The 14,020-nt window shown below is 39.8% G+C and overlaps 1 protein-coding gene across 12 annotated transcripts in view; it reads right to left on the reverse strand.

Annotated features, from left to right (window-relative positions):
* Positions 1 to 974: 974 nt before the first annotated feature.
* SLMAP (sarcolemma associated protein) overlaps positions 975 to 14,020 on the reverse strand; it is a 236,753-nt gene continuing 223,707 nt past the window's right edge. For 9 of the 12 annotated variants that reach the window (XM_073592240.1, XM_073592238.1, XM_073592236.1 and 6 more), the window contains 2 exons: positions 13,830 to 13,964; positions 975 to 8,299 (listed from right to left, as the gene is read on the reverse strand). In XM_073592240.1, coding sequence (XP_073448341.1) covers positions 8,210 to 8,299; positions 13,830 to 13,964 — 225 coding nt within the window. In that variant the 3' untranslated portion in view covers positions 975 to 8,209. Of the gene's footprint in view, positions 8,300 to 11,123; positions 11,214 to 13,829; positions 13,965 to 14,020 lie in introns of all 12 variants that reach the window. The other 3 variants (XM_073592237.1, XM_073592234.1, XM_073592244.1) reach the window with 1 other exon arrangement.

The raw sequence follows: 14,020 nt of genomic DNA on the forward strand, positions 1-14,020 counted from the left end.
GGAGACAAATCTGGCAAGAGGAACAGTAGGTGAACATGCCCCCTCCACCATCTGCTTTTCTCTTGCCAGTCCTTATCTCAGGAGAATATTTGGAGCCAGAGACAGGCGGTGGCTATCAATGCAGCTGACTCCTTGCAAGCTGCAATGTCAAATCGCCAGGGGGGTCCAGGAAAAAAAAATTAGGATGTGCACCCCAAAGCTCAAATACACATGAACGCCACCTGCTGTCACAGGGAGGAGGCTCTGGTGGCGGGAGACAGTTGATTGGGAGCATAAAAATTCAGGCGTAACGTCCTTAAAGTTGAATCTAGCCTTTAATATAATGGGGTCATTTACCCTGGCACCCCCAGTCACCCACCTGGTGCCGTCCCTGGATAATGCTAATGCACATGGGGTGACAAAGGTGTGTCCAGGCACATCCAGCACGTCTATGGAGATAAGCAAGCATAAGAGCTCTGTTATTTTATTTATAAAATATGCTTTACCTTTCCCAAGTGCATATGTAGAGGAAAAAAAGCATGCAGATGAAGTAAAGTGACCACTATACTATTCATATATATCATTTTCATGATTTAGGGGCCCATTCATAATTGAGAGCAGATATGACAGACGCCCAGCCATTCATAAAATGCATTCTGCATTGAGGAGTCTATGATGTCCCACTAAGTTCTTGCTGCGTTATGCTGCAGTGAACACAGAATGGAAGTCCTACTTGGCAAAACATGTGACTGAGCTCTATTTTTTTTTTTTTTTAGTTTAAACATTGTAATGAAATAAATTAAGCAGACAGACACTCTGTCTACTTCAATAAAATGCACATTTGTAAATCACAAACAGGGGTCTTGCTCCAGCAAAGCCATATTGCTTTATAAATGGGGTCCTTAATGAAGTCTTCATTTTACATTAGTAGCAAGATTCATTTTAGCACACTGATAAATTGAACACCCCCATCCAAAAAAAATTCCACATAGAGATTCCAGAGTAAAGTTATTTATTAAATCATGCACATCACAATTGTTAGTGCAAATAGTTTAATCTGTAATCTGTGCTCCAGAGATTCTATGGAACCTTTATATCTTTACAAAATAGATTTAAAACAATTATTTACTTAAAAAATGTAATTCTGAAGTTTAGCATCTCAGAACAATATTTGCAATAATCTATATACAAGAGGTACCAAGTACCACTGGCATATGAGTGTTGTGGTCAGGGTGGCTTGCAGTGGTGGACAGTTAATGGGAAGGCATGTTACATGTGTGTACAAAGCAAACGAAGAGGAACTTCAGCTACATAACTTCCCTGTAACGTCACCAGACGTATTACCCCCATATGCTATTCCTATACATTTGCCTATGTTTTATACTCCAGGCAATACAGTACAAAATTGATCTCAAGGCAACATTCAATGGGATACCACTTCTGCAGCTGTGCTTCTTGCATGACTAGAGCTCTGTAGTCTCATAAACGATTCAGCAGACACACATGAACTTCAGCTCTTTGAAACAGCACAATGGAAATGGAAACAAGTGTAACAGCAATTACATATCCGTTATTGAGTCAGGCTCCAAGTGATTGGGTGTCTTTGGAATCATGCATATAAGGGCTTGTGTGTGGAGCCAAGTTTCAGATGCATTCAAGATTAGCTTTGTACAAATGGGCTTCAGCTTGTATAAAAGCAGTGTACAGCATGCATAGGCAAAGCGTCAAACATTTTTGTTAAAGTGGTTGTAAACCCTTACATATACCTAGTGAAGTGACTGGCCTCTGGCATTACAAAGAGATAAAAAAAAATGCTCCTACATAAGTTGTACCTATTGATCTGTGGCCCCCTCACCTCTACAGCCATTCAAAGTACAACATTTAGACAGCATTTCTCAGCTGTAGAAGGCAGGGGGCAGGGATCTGATGTCGCACACTGAACATCACCATTTGTGTGCTGAGGGAGGGGCCGGGCCATCTCATTGGATTGTCTGGTGTCTGCATCGTCTATCTGAAGTGACTCAAGCAGATAGCAGGGTAATGAGAGGGGAGACAGAAACCTCACTAGGTGCTTTGGATAGGGTCAATACACACTATAGAAGGACATGCTTTGTTCATTTCAAACTTCAGAGGTTTACAAGCAGTTCAAAGGCTTTAAAGTCCCACACAGCACCAGGTAGATGTTCAACGCCAATCTTTATCAGAATGTACACCGTCACGTTAAACATGCTGCTAGAAGGCTTCAGCATGTCTTGAAACATCTTTAGGCTGGGATCACACTGATACCGCTCACAGCAGGGGTCCGGTGTGTGTCTCTGTTCTTCGTTTCAGGGAAGAATCAGAGGCCGAATTTTTGCCTGAATTTGGCCCTGAAGCGGAGCCAAAGACACACAGGACCCTTGTGCAATCCGCTCTGCGGCCACTGCAGAGGTGTGTGAATCGGCGCTATTGGGACCCGGTCAGTGTCTCATACCATGCAAATTTCTCTGCATCAAATTCGCATTAGTGTGAACCTAGCCTTAAAGTTAGTCAGCAATCCCGTTTAGATCTGTTTTTAACAAAGTGCACTTTGCACCAAAAAGCAAGGTGTGCTTATGTGGCTACACCCTCCTGCTGTGAAAACACTGCATTATGCAAACAAACTTTAAGAGAAAATGGTATAAAAAAACATTGGTACCAATCTTCCAACACACTTGTCTAGACAAGGTGACATCAGTAGGTCTTCTTGCAAGATCCCAGGAAAGTTGAGGATCTCAAATACTTCCGAAATCACAGAAATGGGATCCAGAACTTTCCCAGGATCAATCTGTGGGCCTAGTGTACCCAGCAACAGCAAGGTGAGTGTTTTTAATGCATTTTATTCTGCTTTAAAAGCATCAACCATTTCTTTGTAAAAGCTTGCTGTACACTGTTCATATACAAACTGAAGATTTAAGATCCTTCACAGTTCCTTCAAAGGTGCTTCTATTCAACACTCACCTGCATTCTACCTCCTAAGCTGCTTTTGAATTCTCACTGACTTGCAGGAGGAGAGCAGTTGTAAGGTAAATAGAAGCCCTATGATGTAGCAAATGTTCTTGGCTTTATTTTAAGTCCCTAAAACAATGTAATACAAATGTCAGTCTAGAACTTCACAAATACCTTTCACTTCTCCAGTTGGAATCCTGACTCACAGGTTACACATCCCTGGTCTAAAAATACCCATAGCCTATAATCTATGTAATTTTTACAAATGATGAATAAATCTAAACATTGCTTAAGACAATAGAAATCATTTGATAGCAGTAAAAATGGTCACACTGGTTTCAGGAGTTCCAGCAAACTGGAACTCTTTGTACAGTTCAAACATACAGTACTTTTAAAACAAACATATCTGGAAGGAATATGGGTTTGGGAGTACAACTATTTGGCAATTGTTTTGTCATAAGTTAAATTGTGGCCAGGCTATAGACACTGAAAAAGAACCCCAATATTTACAAGCAGCAAAATAAGCTTTACAATAAGCCGTCACTGACCTCCGTAGCTGCAGGCACTATGGATAAATTAATTCTCGCAATGAAAGCATTGCAGATGTTCAAGTTGGGTGTTTACATGAGTGGTTAGAACGTACCAAAGTCAAAGTAAAACTAAGGTGCTTCTGTCACAGACTTTGAAGAAAGACTCCACAGTGGCTGCAGATACATAGGTCAGTCAAGGACTAGCTTTAAAGCTTATTTAATGCTAGGAATATGTAAATGCCCAAATGTCCATTGTCTGCTCACAGTTAAACTTTGGGGTCTACGCTCATCTATGACACACACACACTATATATATATATATATATATATATATATATATATATATATATATATATATATATGTATATATATGTATGTATGTATGTATGTATGTATGTATGTATGTATATATATATATATATATATATATATATATATATATATATATATATATATATATATATATATATATACACACACACATAAAAAAGTGGTAGAATAAGATATCATGTAGCCACCACACACCTGACAATAAATTAGAGGATCAGACAGAATTTCCCAAACCAAGCTGATCAACTTTCCTTAGCCCCTGTTGCTAGGGGTTACCCAAATTGCCTGTACTGGACGAAGGATCTAATGTCTATGGGTACTTTGCAACATGTATGATTTGTGATAGCTTTTTGGCTGCAAAGCATCTCTGCACAATAATGCTATCTGTACACTAACATAAGTGTGATAGTGAGGACTGAGGAGGATCAATGTAATTGGGGCACTATACAAGGAAGAGTGAAAACCACCAAAATCTGCAATAATAAATAGATTATAATTTCCACATTGGCAAAAATAATGTCATCTATTCAGTTCTTCATAAAATATCCACCAAGGCAGCACTCCCATTTCATACCCCCTTATCAGGGCATGGTGAACCAACAGCATTAAAAGGCCAGCAAGTCCTTCAATTTTTATGTGCTATCTGGCACTATGTACACAATGCACTGTTGATGTGTTACCACCATTGACAAATATACAATAAGCTGTAGTGATAAGCTATGAAAATACACACAGGAAGATGTCAGGGGGATTGTGTCTGGAATACACATGGAAACAGTTTGGACTGTAGACATTTCCACGCAGCAATGGTGATATCATGAGATCTTACAGTAAAACAGTCCCTTTTATCTACTGTCGAAAATGGGATTGGATTTTCACGCCTGCTGATCCATCGTACTTCAGTCATTGATGGTGATTTTGGTGCCAAATGTGAGGGTTTTCTTTCATCAGAGCTGTCCAAGAATGTTTTTAGCCCAGTAGTTTATCTTAGCATAAGAGTTTAAACACAGAGGAGTTTTTAAACATGAAAAATAACATAAATTTTGCTCAATGGAGAGTGTGGGCTATTGTTTTACTTAATAACTAGTCCTGGCTTTCTGAAGTTTATGCAAGGATTTGTCGAAAAACACCAGATATCCATCGGGTCCAATGGAGGAGTTGCAAAAATTTAAAAAGAAGAAGCGTCTCAGTATCAGAGGCTGGGAGGACTCCTAATAATGCAAATAAGCTGAATTCTTAAACTTGACACCCAGGAAAATTTGTGCCTGCCCTTTTGAAGACTACGGAAAGCATGCTTCATCTATGCTCCCCCCCCCCCCATCAGCACTGACCATGATTTACTGAAATGCAGTAACTTATTTTTAAATACTACACATGCTTGGTTGTTATAACCTGTGCTGATGAGCAAATGCTTTCGACATCAGTTTGAGACGCTTTTAAAGTCATTCAGAATTCACTGCAGATGCATATTACCTGCAGTTGACCTCAGTACCTGCTTCAAGCTGCTTTTGGATTTCCCATGAACTTGTTGTATGGGGGGAGAGAAGCAGTTCTGAAGCAAACAAAACCTCTCCTAGATGTACTCAAACAATAGTGTACTTTGGATAGAAGGGTGGTGGTTCTTCTGAAGTGACATTAAGATTACGCTATGTGGTTAATGTAGATGCAAAACAGGGCTTAGCAGTGGTGTTCTTTAACAAAATTATTATTTACATAGTTAAGACATTCCAAACAGCTGAAAGGCAGTATGCACAGTGTTTTAATGCAGTCATTGAATTAAAAAAAAAAATGCCTTAGACACAATAAGGCTGGCAGGGCAGCACACAATGGTGTGCTTCATAAGAACATAGCAAGCCGTTAACTCTTCTATAGCCAGCAAAAAAGGAGGAACTAAAGGTATTAATACTCACCTGTCCAACATTTCCTCCCCAGCATCTTGTTTTGAGTGCTGGTCTTCGAGCCTCTTCATTGGCCAGCGTGGGATATTGCAAGAGCCAGTCATTTTGGTACTATGCTGTAAGATGAGCTGTATATACGCAGCTGACTATACAGCACCCCCGGAGAAGGCAGCGAGCAGGCAAGTAGGGGCCTTAAATTGCTTCTGCAATTTAGTTCTAGTTTAAGTGTGAATCTGATCTGATGCTATGGGCAAACAATATAGACACCCTGTGAAAGACAGACTAACAGGGTATTTCAATAGGCACAATTCAGTATAAGTGCCTCTGCTTGCAAACAGCTCTCTACTTTAGTTGATTTTAAAGATGAAATATATTATTAAAATTCCCTTCAATTAAAGTAATTTTGTTTTGGACTACTCCTCATCTTCTCTGTGCTCCAGTGCTGCTCTTCTCCTCCTCCAATGCTGCTCATTGATGCCGACTTAGAGGATGAATCACAGCCAGCGTCATTAATCTCACTTCCTGTGAGCCCACGCTGTAATTGACACAACCCCTGAGTGTGCATCAATAGTATGGCAGCCCTAACAGCGTAAAACAGTGCAACATAACTGGTAGACATTTTATCTGCATAATATTATGCAAAGCAAAAAAAAAAAAAAGTTTTTATTTTTTAGGAAAAAAAAAACCTCTACTGAAAACTTTGGAGGGTAATACTTTTACATTTATGATTGCCTTTTGCATCCCTGATGTGAAAATCTTCCATCAATTTGCTCTCGTTCCTTCACTTGCACATATCCCCCGTTTAAGGATTCCCAGTACAGTCAATGTGGAGGAGATGGAGAAATTTTATATGGACCTGATCAGTACAGCTAAAGACTAACATTTAAAGTAAGAATTTATCATAATCCTATCCCTCTCCCCCTAAAACCAGTTTCTGGTGGAGGTTAGTTTAAATGTTGGAGCTTCCCTTTAAACTAAGGACAGACAGTGAACCATCAGTGGCAGCCCAGACATTCAGTCTTCCTGAATTAACATGTTACCTCTAGACTCACCCTCACCACCCATCCTGGAGCCCACCAACAAGAGTAAGTTTGACAGCAATCACATGACTGCAATTAGAACGCTGTATATTAAAGATTGGCAAATCTCACTTCCTTCAGCTGTCATGGAACTACAAGCTGTAGCATGTAAAAATCTAATTATTTAATATTCAAATTCATGTGATCAGTCATACATTTCAAAAGCCAGAACAGTATGATCCAAAAAATATCTAATAAATAAAGATCAACTTTACACCCTACATCATTTCAGAGTCTAAAAGCTGAACTCAAAGCAAATAGTTAAATACACTGATGAAATACATTCATGGGGGTGGTTTTACCTGCCCAAAGGATTTTTGTTTCTGTACATCTAGTAAGTCATACAGCACAGACCTATCTGGCAGACAAATCAGATTTTTCTCTTCTGCAGTTAGGTTTACCTTACAGGTCTCATCTCTCTCCCCCACCTGCCCAACCTATGACTGACAGTGAAATAGAAAGCAATAAACCAATGAGCTCACCTCTCTGCTCTCATAAATTTACTTATCACACGAGCACTGCAGCATAGCCGACTAGCTCCTTGTGATGCTCCTCCCGCTACCAGTCTAAATTCTGCTGATGCTGAAGTCAAATTCATGTATTACACTGGTTGCTTGTACAAAATAAATTTATTGATGCATTAATAAATACAGAGCTGCATTAATCTGTGTCTTTAAAATTTGCCTGGAGCTCAGCTTTAAAAGACAAAGTCCATCCTTCCAGCAGATTGGACTGGATGACTGAACATCTTCAATCTTCTGCTAAACATTCCTGAAAAGCAATGCAATATAGTGTGTATTCTATTAAGGTGGATATTAGGACACGTGGATCATTGCTTTTTCACAATCCCATGGATAAAAAAAAAGGTTGACAACAGTACAAACTTGGATGCATATTGGTTGAGAACTTAAACTAAAATTAGTGTGGACACAGTAGGTTCTCTTTAAAAGGAGTGTGATATTGACAGCTCTATGATACATGGGACAGCTGGAAATGCCATCAGCATCTCGATGCTATACCTTGATGTGTGCGTTTCCCATGGCAAAAAGTTATATGATCTTTACAAGACGTTTAAGAGTAAAACAGCCACAAACCCAAAACATCATAAATAATTTGGTACCAAAAGTCTGCTCAAGGCCATAACAGTATCTCCGATACCACCAAACTAGACTTAACAGGTACATGAAAGATCGCAAGCAAAGTCTTGCCTAAAGTAAGATAAAGTCTTATCTTTATTCCCCTGTTGGACTATTACATATATTACAGGTTAAAGCAATGGTCCTACTTCTGTTCTCTCAGAGACTTGTGGGTTTTTTTTAAGAGGTAAAAAGGAAGAGTAAGGATCCATTTTTTTTCTGTGTGTGTTCTCCAAATGTGAGCAGTGCTGGCTACGATGGAGGACAGTACATGGCTTTGATTAGCAGTCTCACGGTGAGCCTTTGCTGAGGCTGGGATACAGCATCACTGCGGTCACGGCTACCAACGCCGCCATCACAGTCACCCAAGGCCACGGTTTCTGTAAATAGAAGACACACAAGATAGAAATGAATAACTAGGCATGGAAGAAAGCTTCTTACAGGCCATTATTGGCTGCAACTTTAGGGATGCCAACAGCTCTTAAAATACTCACAGGCTGTTTGCGACCTAGGAAACATTTCTGTCAGACTTAGAATTAGAGGACAAATGCACAGTTTACCAGAACGCTAAGAGCAAAATCAGAATGATAGACAGGAAGGTAGATGAGCAAGTACACAGTAAGACAAAAGATTAGATAGACACAGATGGGTAAGCAGACAGTTGGACTGACAGGTAGGTAAATGACCAGGTAGATCAATATGTAGAAGGTCAAGTACACAGGTGGGTAAACAGGAAAATACACTGGTGGGTAGATAGATGGAAAGATAAATAAAGAATTAAAAAGGGTTTATTTAATAAGACAATATTAAGGTAAGTGCAATAATAAGTACAGTAAGTTATAACCAATAAGCAGTCTAAAGTAGTCAAAATATTCAAGACAACTGCTGATTGGTTGCAATTAGTTACTGTACTACAGTTTTTTTTACTCCACATAGCGACTACTGCGAAATAGCATACACCTGTAGAGAAAGAAAACACACATCCAAGTTATATATAGGTTTGTATTAGCTGTTGCAAATACAAACCAACCATGCACATACACAGATAACATTGCTTTTTCACATTCAGTATGATTCCCAACCATTCACTTTATTATCTCTGTAGTATATGGAAAGAAATTTGCTTTCAACAGCCATGTATAGTATTAAAGAAAAGATTACAAAAATAGTGTTGAGAAAGGCAGTCAGTTTGTCAACAAAATGGGAAAAATCTTTAACCGCTTGCATTCTACTAAGATAGCAAATCATAGCTACATGGGGTATAGCTTCAGTAGATGGGTAGACCCCAGTTGAGTTTAGCTGCGACTGCTATCAATAATAAAAGATCCCCAGTAACATATGCACAGGGAGGGGCTTAAAGTAAGTTAACACAATTTGATAGGATCTTCCACTTTCAAAAATGCATTTAAAACATCTTCTAAGCAGTGGCCACAGAACAGGGTCATTGCTCAGACTTCTGAGAATGTTGAAATGTCTGGAGATTTGACATGGGTGTATGTACCATATGTGTGATGCATGGGTACTGTGGGCAAATGATGATCAAATGCTTTATATAAATATAAACCAAGCCGTAAGATCAAATTCCCATTCTGGCCATTTTCAGTCACAATAAGCCACAGTCTTATGACCAAGATCACCACCTGACCAAAGAATTGAAAGGCTTGTGCCAGGAGTGTCTTGCTGCTGCAAGATGAAAGGCCCGTGGCAACAGAACAGCTTTTATACACATCCTGTGTCTCTTCTACCTGGTCTCTGATCCCGTGCGGTTGCCTAATCAAGACTCTGTGGAATTTACCTCTTAAGAGTCAGAGGACATACAAGTGACATAATGGTCAGACGATATAACCACAGCCTCATCTGGTAACTCTGGCATTTGATATTTGAGGATGTAGGAAGAGCAGAGACACTGGTTTGCTGGAGAGGAGAGAAAATAAAAGCTCTTCAATTGCAGGGATCCTTGAATTTTAAAGTAAACTTTTACTTTGCCCATGCAAAGCCAAAGTAAAAGGTTATATGACCAACCTTACCCCAGTATTAAAGATACAAATGCTGGTGACCGGTGCTCAGGCTGGGGCGTTCAGCTCCAAAAGCATAAGTCCACAATGTATAAAGGCTGCCACTATGTGTACTCTTGATAAAGAAATCCTTTTATTGACTACATGTAAAATGACACAGCATCACAAATGCAATCCATTTCAACCTATACAGCCTTCCTCATAGCATACCGTGTATGCTATGAGAAAGGTTGTATACGTCGAAATGCGCTGCATTTCTGATGCTGTGTCATTTTACATGTAGCCAATGAAAGGATTTCATAATCAAGAGTGCATCGAGTAGCTGACTTTTTACATTGTAAAGTAAATGGTGCACTTGTCTCCAATGCTCCTTAGAAGGATATACTTAATTTAAAAGAATTCTCCCAGTGCTTTGTTCAGCCACCAGGAGTGAAGTAAAATACCCATCTCTTCTAGGTGAGCAGGTGACTCCCTCTCTTCCATGGGACAGCAATGGTGCTCATAATTAGCCTAGCACTGCCTCTTGAGGCCAGGGAAGGACTCAACATCAGTGTGTAAGCATCCTCAGGTACATTTGAAGCTTAGACAAGGCATTGTTTCCCAGTCCCGGCAGCTTTATAAAGTGTTGAGAGCAAGGAAGGTGTAAGCTGCTGGAAATGGGGTGAGGAGCGAACTGAACTTTTCACTTTTCTCTGCATGGGCAAGGAAGCATTCACACCAAAGTTGAGACCAGTAGGTTGCAGTGGAGGCTGTTAAATTAGTTGAGTCTGAGGAAAAAGACCCTGGTTATCATTTAGGTGCAAGTACTTTATTACTTTTTTGAAAGTAGAGATCCCTTTAAATTCAATAACGCTTAATGATTCATAGCCAAGCAGATATGTTGTACCAGGGCTCAATGCCTTATGCAACACCTCTAACAGGCATTTAAAACACCTGATCAAACTTTGACCTTCAGCCTTTCTGAACACTGCTCTGACCTCCGTGCAGGGCTTTTTCATACACTCAAATGGACAGTCACTGGAAGAAAAGTGTTTAGCACACACAAGAAGAGACAGACAGATGTTAGATGGTTAGTACATTTCAGTCATTCTGGCAGCGGACAGCCTGTCCTGTTACCTGACCATGCATTAGTGTTACAAGGATGGGACATGTAGGTGGAGAGTGAAGGACAGACAAGAGCAGCGTGTACCTTTCTCTACCAAAACAGGCCGTAACACCAATACAGGATAGCCACGACTACGCCAAAGTAAACGGCTGGGACGGGAAGTAACGCAGAAGGCTGAAGAAGGGAAGGGATATTAGAAATCACTCAGGTGCTTTAATCAATACAGAGCTCGAGACTGATTTTGCTGGTATTGGGACAGCAATCAATGCCACCTGCAGCTTATACACAAAGGAAATCAAACGGAAAAATAGAACATCTAACACAATATTTTGAAAGAAAGGGGCTGTTCTGCCTTATCAACTTTATAGTGAGGTCTGATAACTGCTAATAAAATAATTTAAAAAATCACCACTTGTCTAAATAAAATCACCCCCCCAATGTATTGTGTTCCATCTCTTTGTTGCTAGCTACCGATTATTTCTCTGCAAAGATTTGTTTGGGCTTCAGCCCTCGTTCACATTGAACTCGCACGATTTCAAACCCGCATTTCAGTGCGAGTTCAAGGGTGAATTGAAAGACATCTGTGCGGGTTCAGGCACATATGTCTAATGAAATCGCCCCCGAAGTCGCCAAAAATAGCACAGGAACTACTTGTGGAAATTAGTGCAGCGTCGCACCGATTGGGACAGTGCTGCTGCCGGCAATAGGCTGTGATTTGGCATGCGGTTTGACATGTGAACGGGAGCTTAGTCACAAATGAATGCACTAGGCCTTTCAACTAATAACAGAGGACCTCAGGATCAGCAGGCTAATCTGATTTCTGATTAGTTCCTGAAGATCATAAATCCATAAGCTGCCACAGCCGACTGTTATTGCTGCTCAGTATTTTTCAAGGTGCAGGCTTGGGGGCTATTACCTTGGACTCAGTGTGTAATCGGTATAGAACATGCGTTTAACTAAACCCAAATCATTAATAATTGTATATAACATTTAATATGTTAGTGTAATTTCAAAAATTGTTTCCAATAATTTTAACCACTTCCAGCCTTTAGTATGTGCTCAGGTGGAAGCAGACATATCAGAATCATGGCTGCACTGCCCCAGCTATCACAAGGATTAGATAGGTCCCATATTCCTATCTGGCTTCTTCTGCTGTCCTAAAACGTGGTCACTGAAGGACTGGAAGTGTGTTACTGGCAGGAACAGCGAGTGAAAAAAAAAAACCCAAAATGCAGTCAAAATATTTTAACACTGGTAAGCTGTAAAAAAATAAATTTGGGTTTTAAATATTTAACTTGCGAATACAAAACTTAAAATAATTGAACACTTCATTGCAGTGCTAACATGCTAATTACTTTGTATATTGTGTTAGATGTTTGGGGTTTAACACTCTACTGGTTAGTTAGATCTCAACAGAATCTAATTTAAAGCCATTATAAAGGTTATAGTCAGTTGCTAAACACATAACAGATGTTTCCTTAGCTCCTGTAATATCCCACAATGCCAAGTACCATAGCTATACGGTATCTAACCACTAGAGCTGAAAGAATTGGCACATTCAATTTAGAGACTTAAACACGTTTCTATGCTACATATGCACTTCAGTCACTGTAACCAGCTGCAAAGTGTTCATGAACATGTGAACATTGGAAAAGGTTTCCTCTATAGCAAAACTGGGTCATGATTTCACCCACACACAAACCTGTACACAGGGATTTTTTTAACAGATTTTTTAACACAATTACTATCCTGGGCAAAAAAGATGTTCAAACACAGCGGATTGTTAGAAAATATTTCCTATGTAGCAGAACTGGGATAGGATTTCAGGCATGCAATGCCCAAACCAATAAATGTGAATTTGTAACTGACTCAGGCAAATTAGAAACAAATTGGGCAACTCATCTAATGACAAATCTACCTATAATCCTCCTCCTACATCTGGGAGATCAGCTGGCAGGAGAGTCATGTGACATGCAGACAGACTAATCTGGTTCTTCTTAGTGGTGTAGCTCTGTGCTGTGAGCATTAACTTCTATTCGGTGTTCTTTGTTTTCCAAGCACAAGGCACACCAGGGCATGTGGACTCACATGCATTCCACATCAAGGTTGGTGCATTTTATCCAACATGCAAGTAACAGAGCACACACATTTCTACCACTTATAAGCATCTAACAAATGCACAAACACAGTTTCATATCCTGCTATAGGCACTTGCTGCATATTTGTTCATGGCCCAAACTGTATAGGCATGAAATGTTTGTAGTTGAGACTGAAAGCAGAAAACCAATCAAAAGTACTATTCTAGCCATCTGGGCAGTCTATAGGTGTTGCATCTGTTCATTCTCAATTAAAATGGATTTTGTTTGTGAATTTCTGAACAATTACAGCATACATTAGACCTAAAGAAAGCCTGTACTCCATTTTAGTTGGAAGATATATATATCCAAAAAAAAAAGGGGGGGAGGCATATCGCGTAAGTTTATATTAAACAGGCAAAAGAAGGTATTTAATGACTCAAGGAAACCAATTCCTTTGTAGCCAGGCAATAAAAGGAGAGCTGACTCACGGATCATTACCAGCATCCTGAAAATAAAAGTCTGGCAGCCAGCCTATAACAAGCTCTGATGGGATAAAATAAATATTTAGCATTACTAGAAGAGATGCCGAGTTTGCTGCGTGACATGAGACCACAAAAACTGAAGCATGATGGGCAGTAATGAAGTCACTTTCCTCCTGTACGCAGCATCCAGTCAATAGTCTGGTATTTGTGCCCCTCCTGCTCACACTTACATTATTCCCCTTCTCTTGCAGCAGCTTCAAGTTCTCTTTGCATTGCTTCAGCTCCTCAACCATTGTTTGCTTTTCTTGTTCCGTCTTTTCAAAAGTCACTTTTAGCTCAGATAGCTTATTCTGGGTGTCTGCATACTGCAAAAACAGAGGCGAAAATTCGACATGCCTTACTCAAAACGATCATACATATC

Source organism: Aquarana catesbeiana, linkage group LG07 (genome assembly GCF_042186555.1).
Source record: "Aquarana catesbeiana isolate 2022-GZ linkage group LG07, ASM4218655v1, whole genome shotgun sequence".
NCBI lineage: Eukaryota > Metazoa > Chordata > Amphibia > Anura > Ranidae > Aquarana > Aquarana catesbeiana.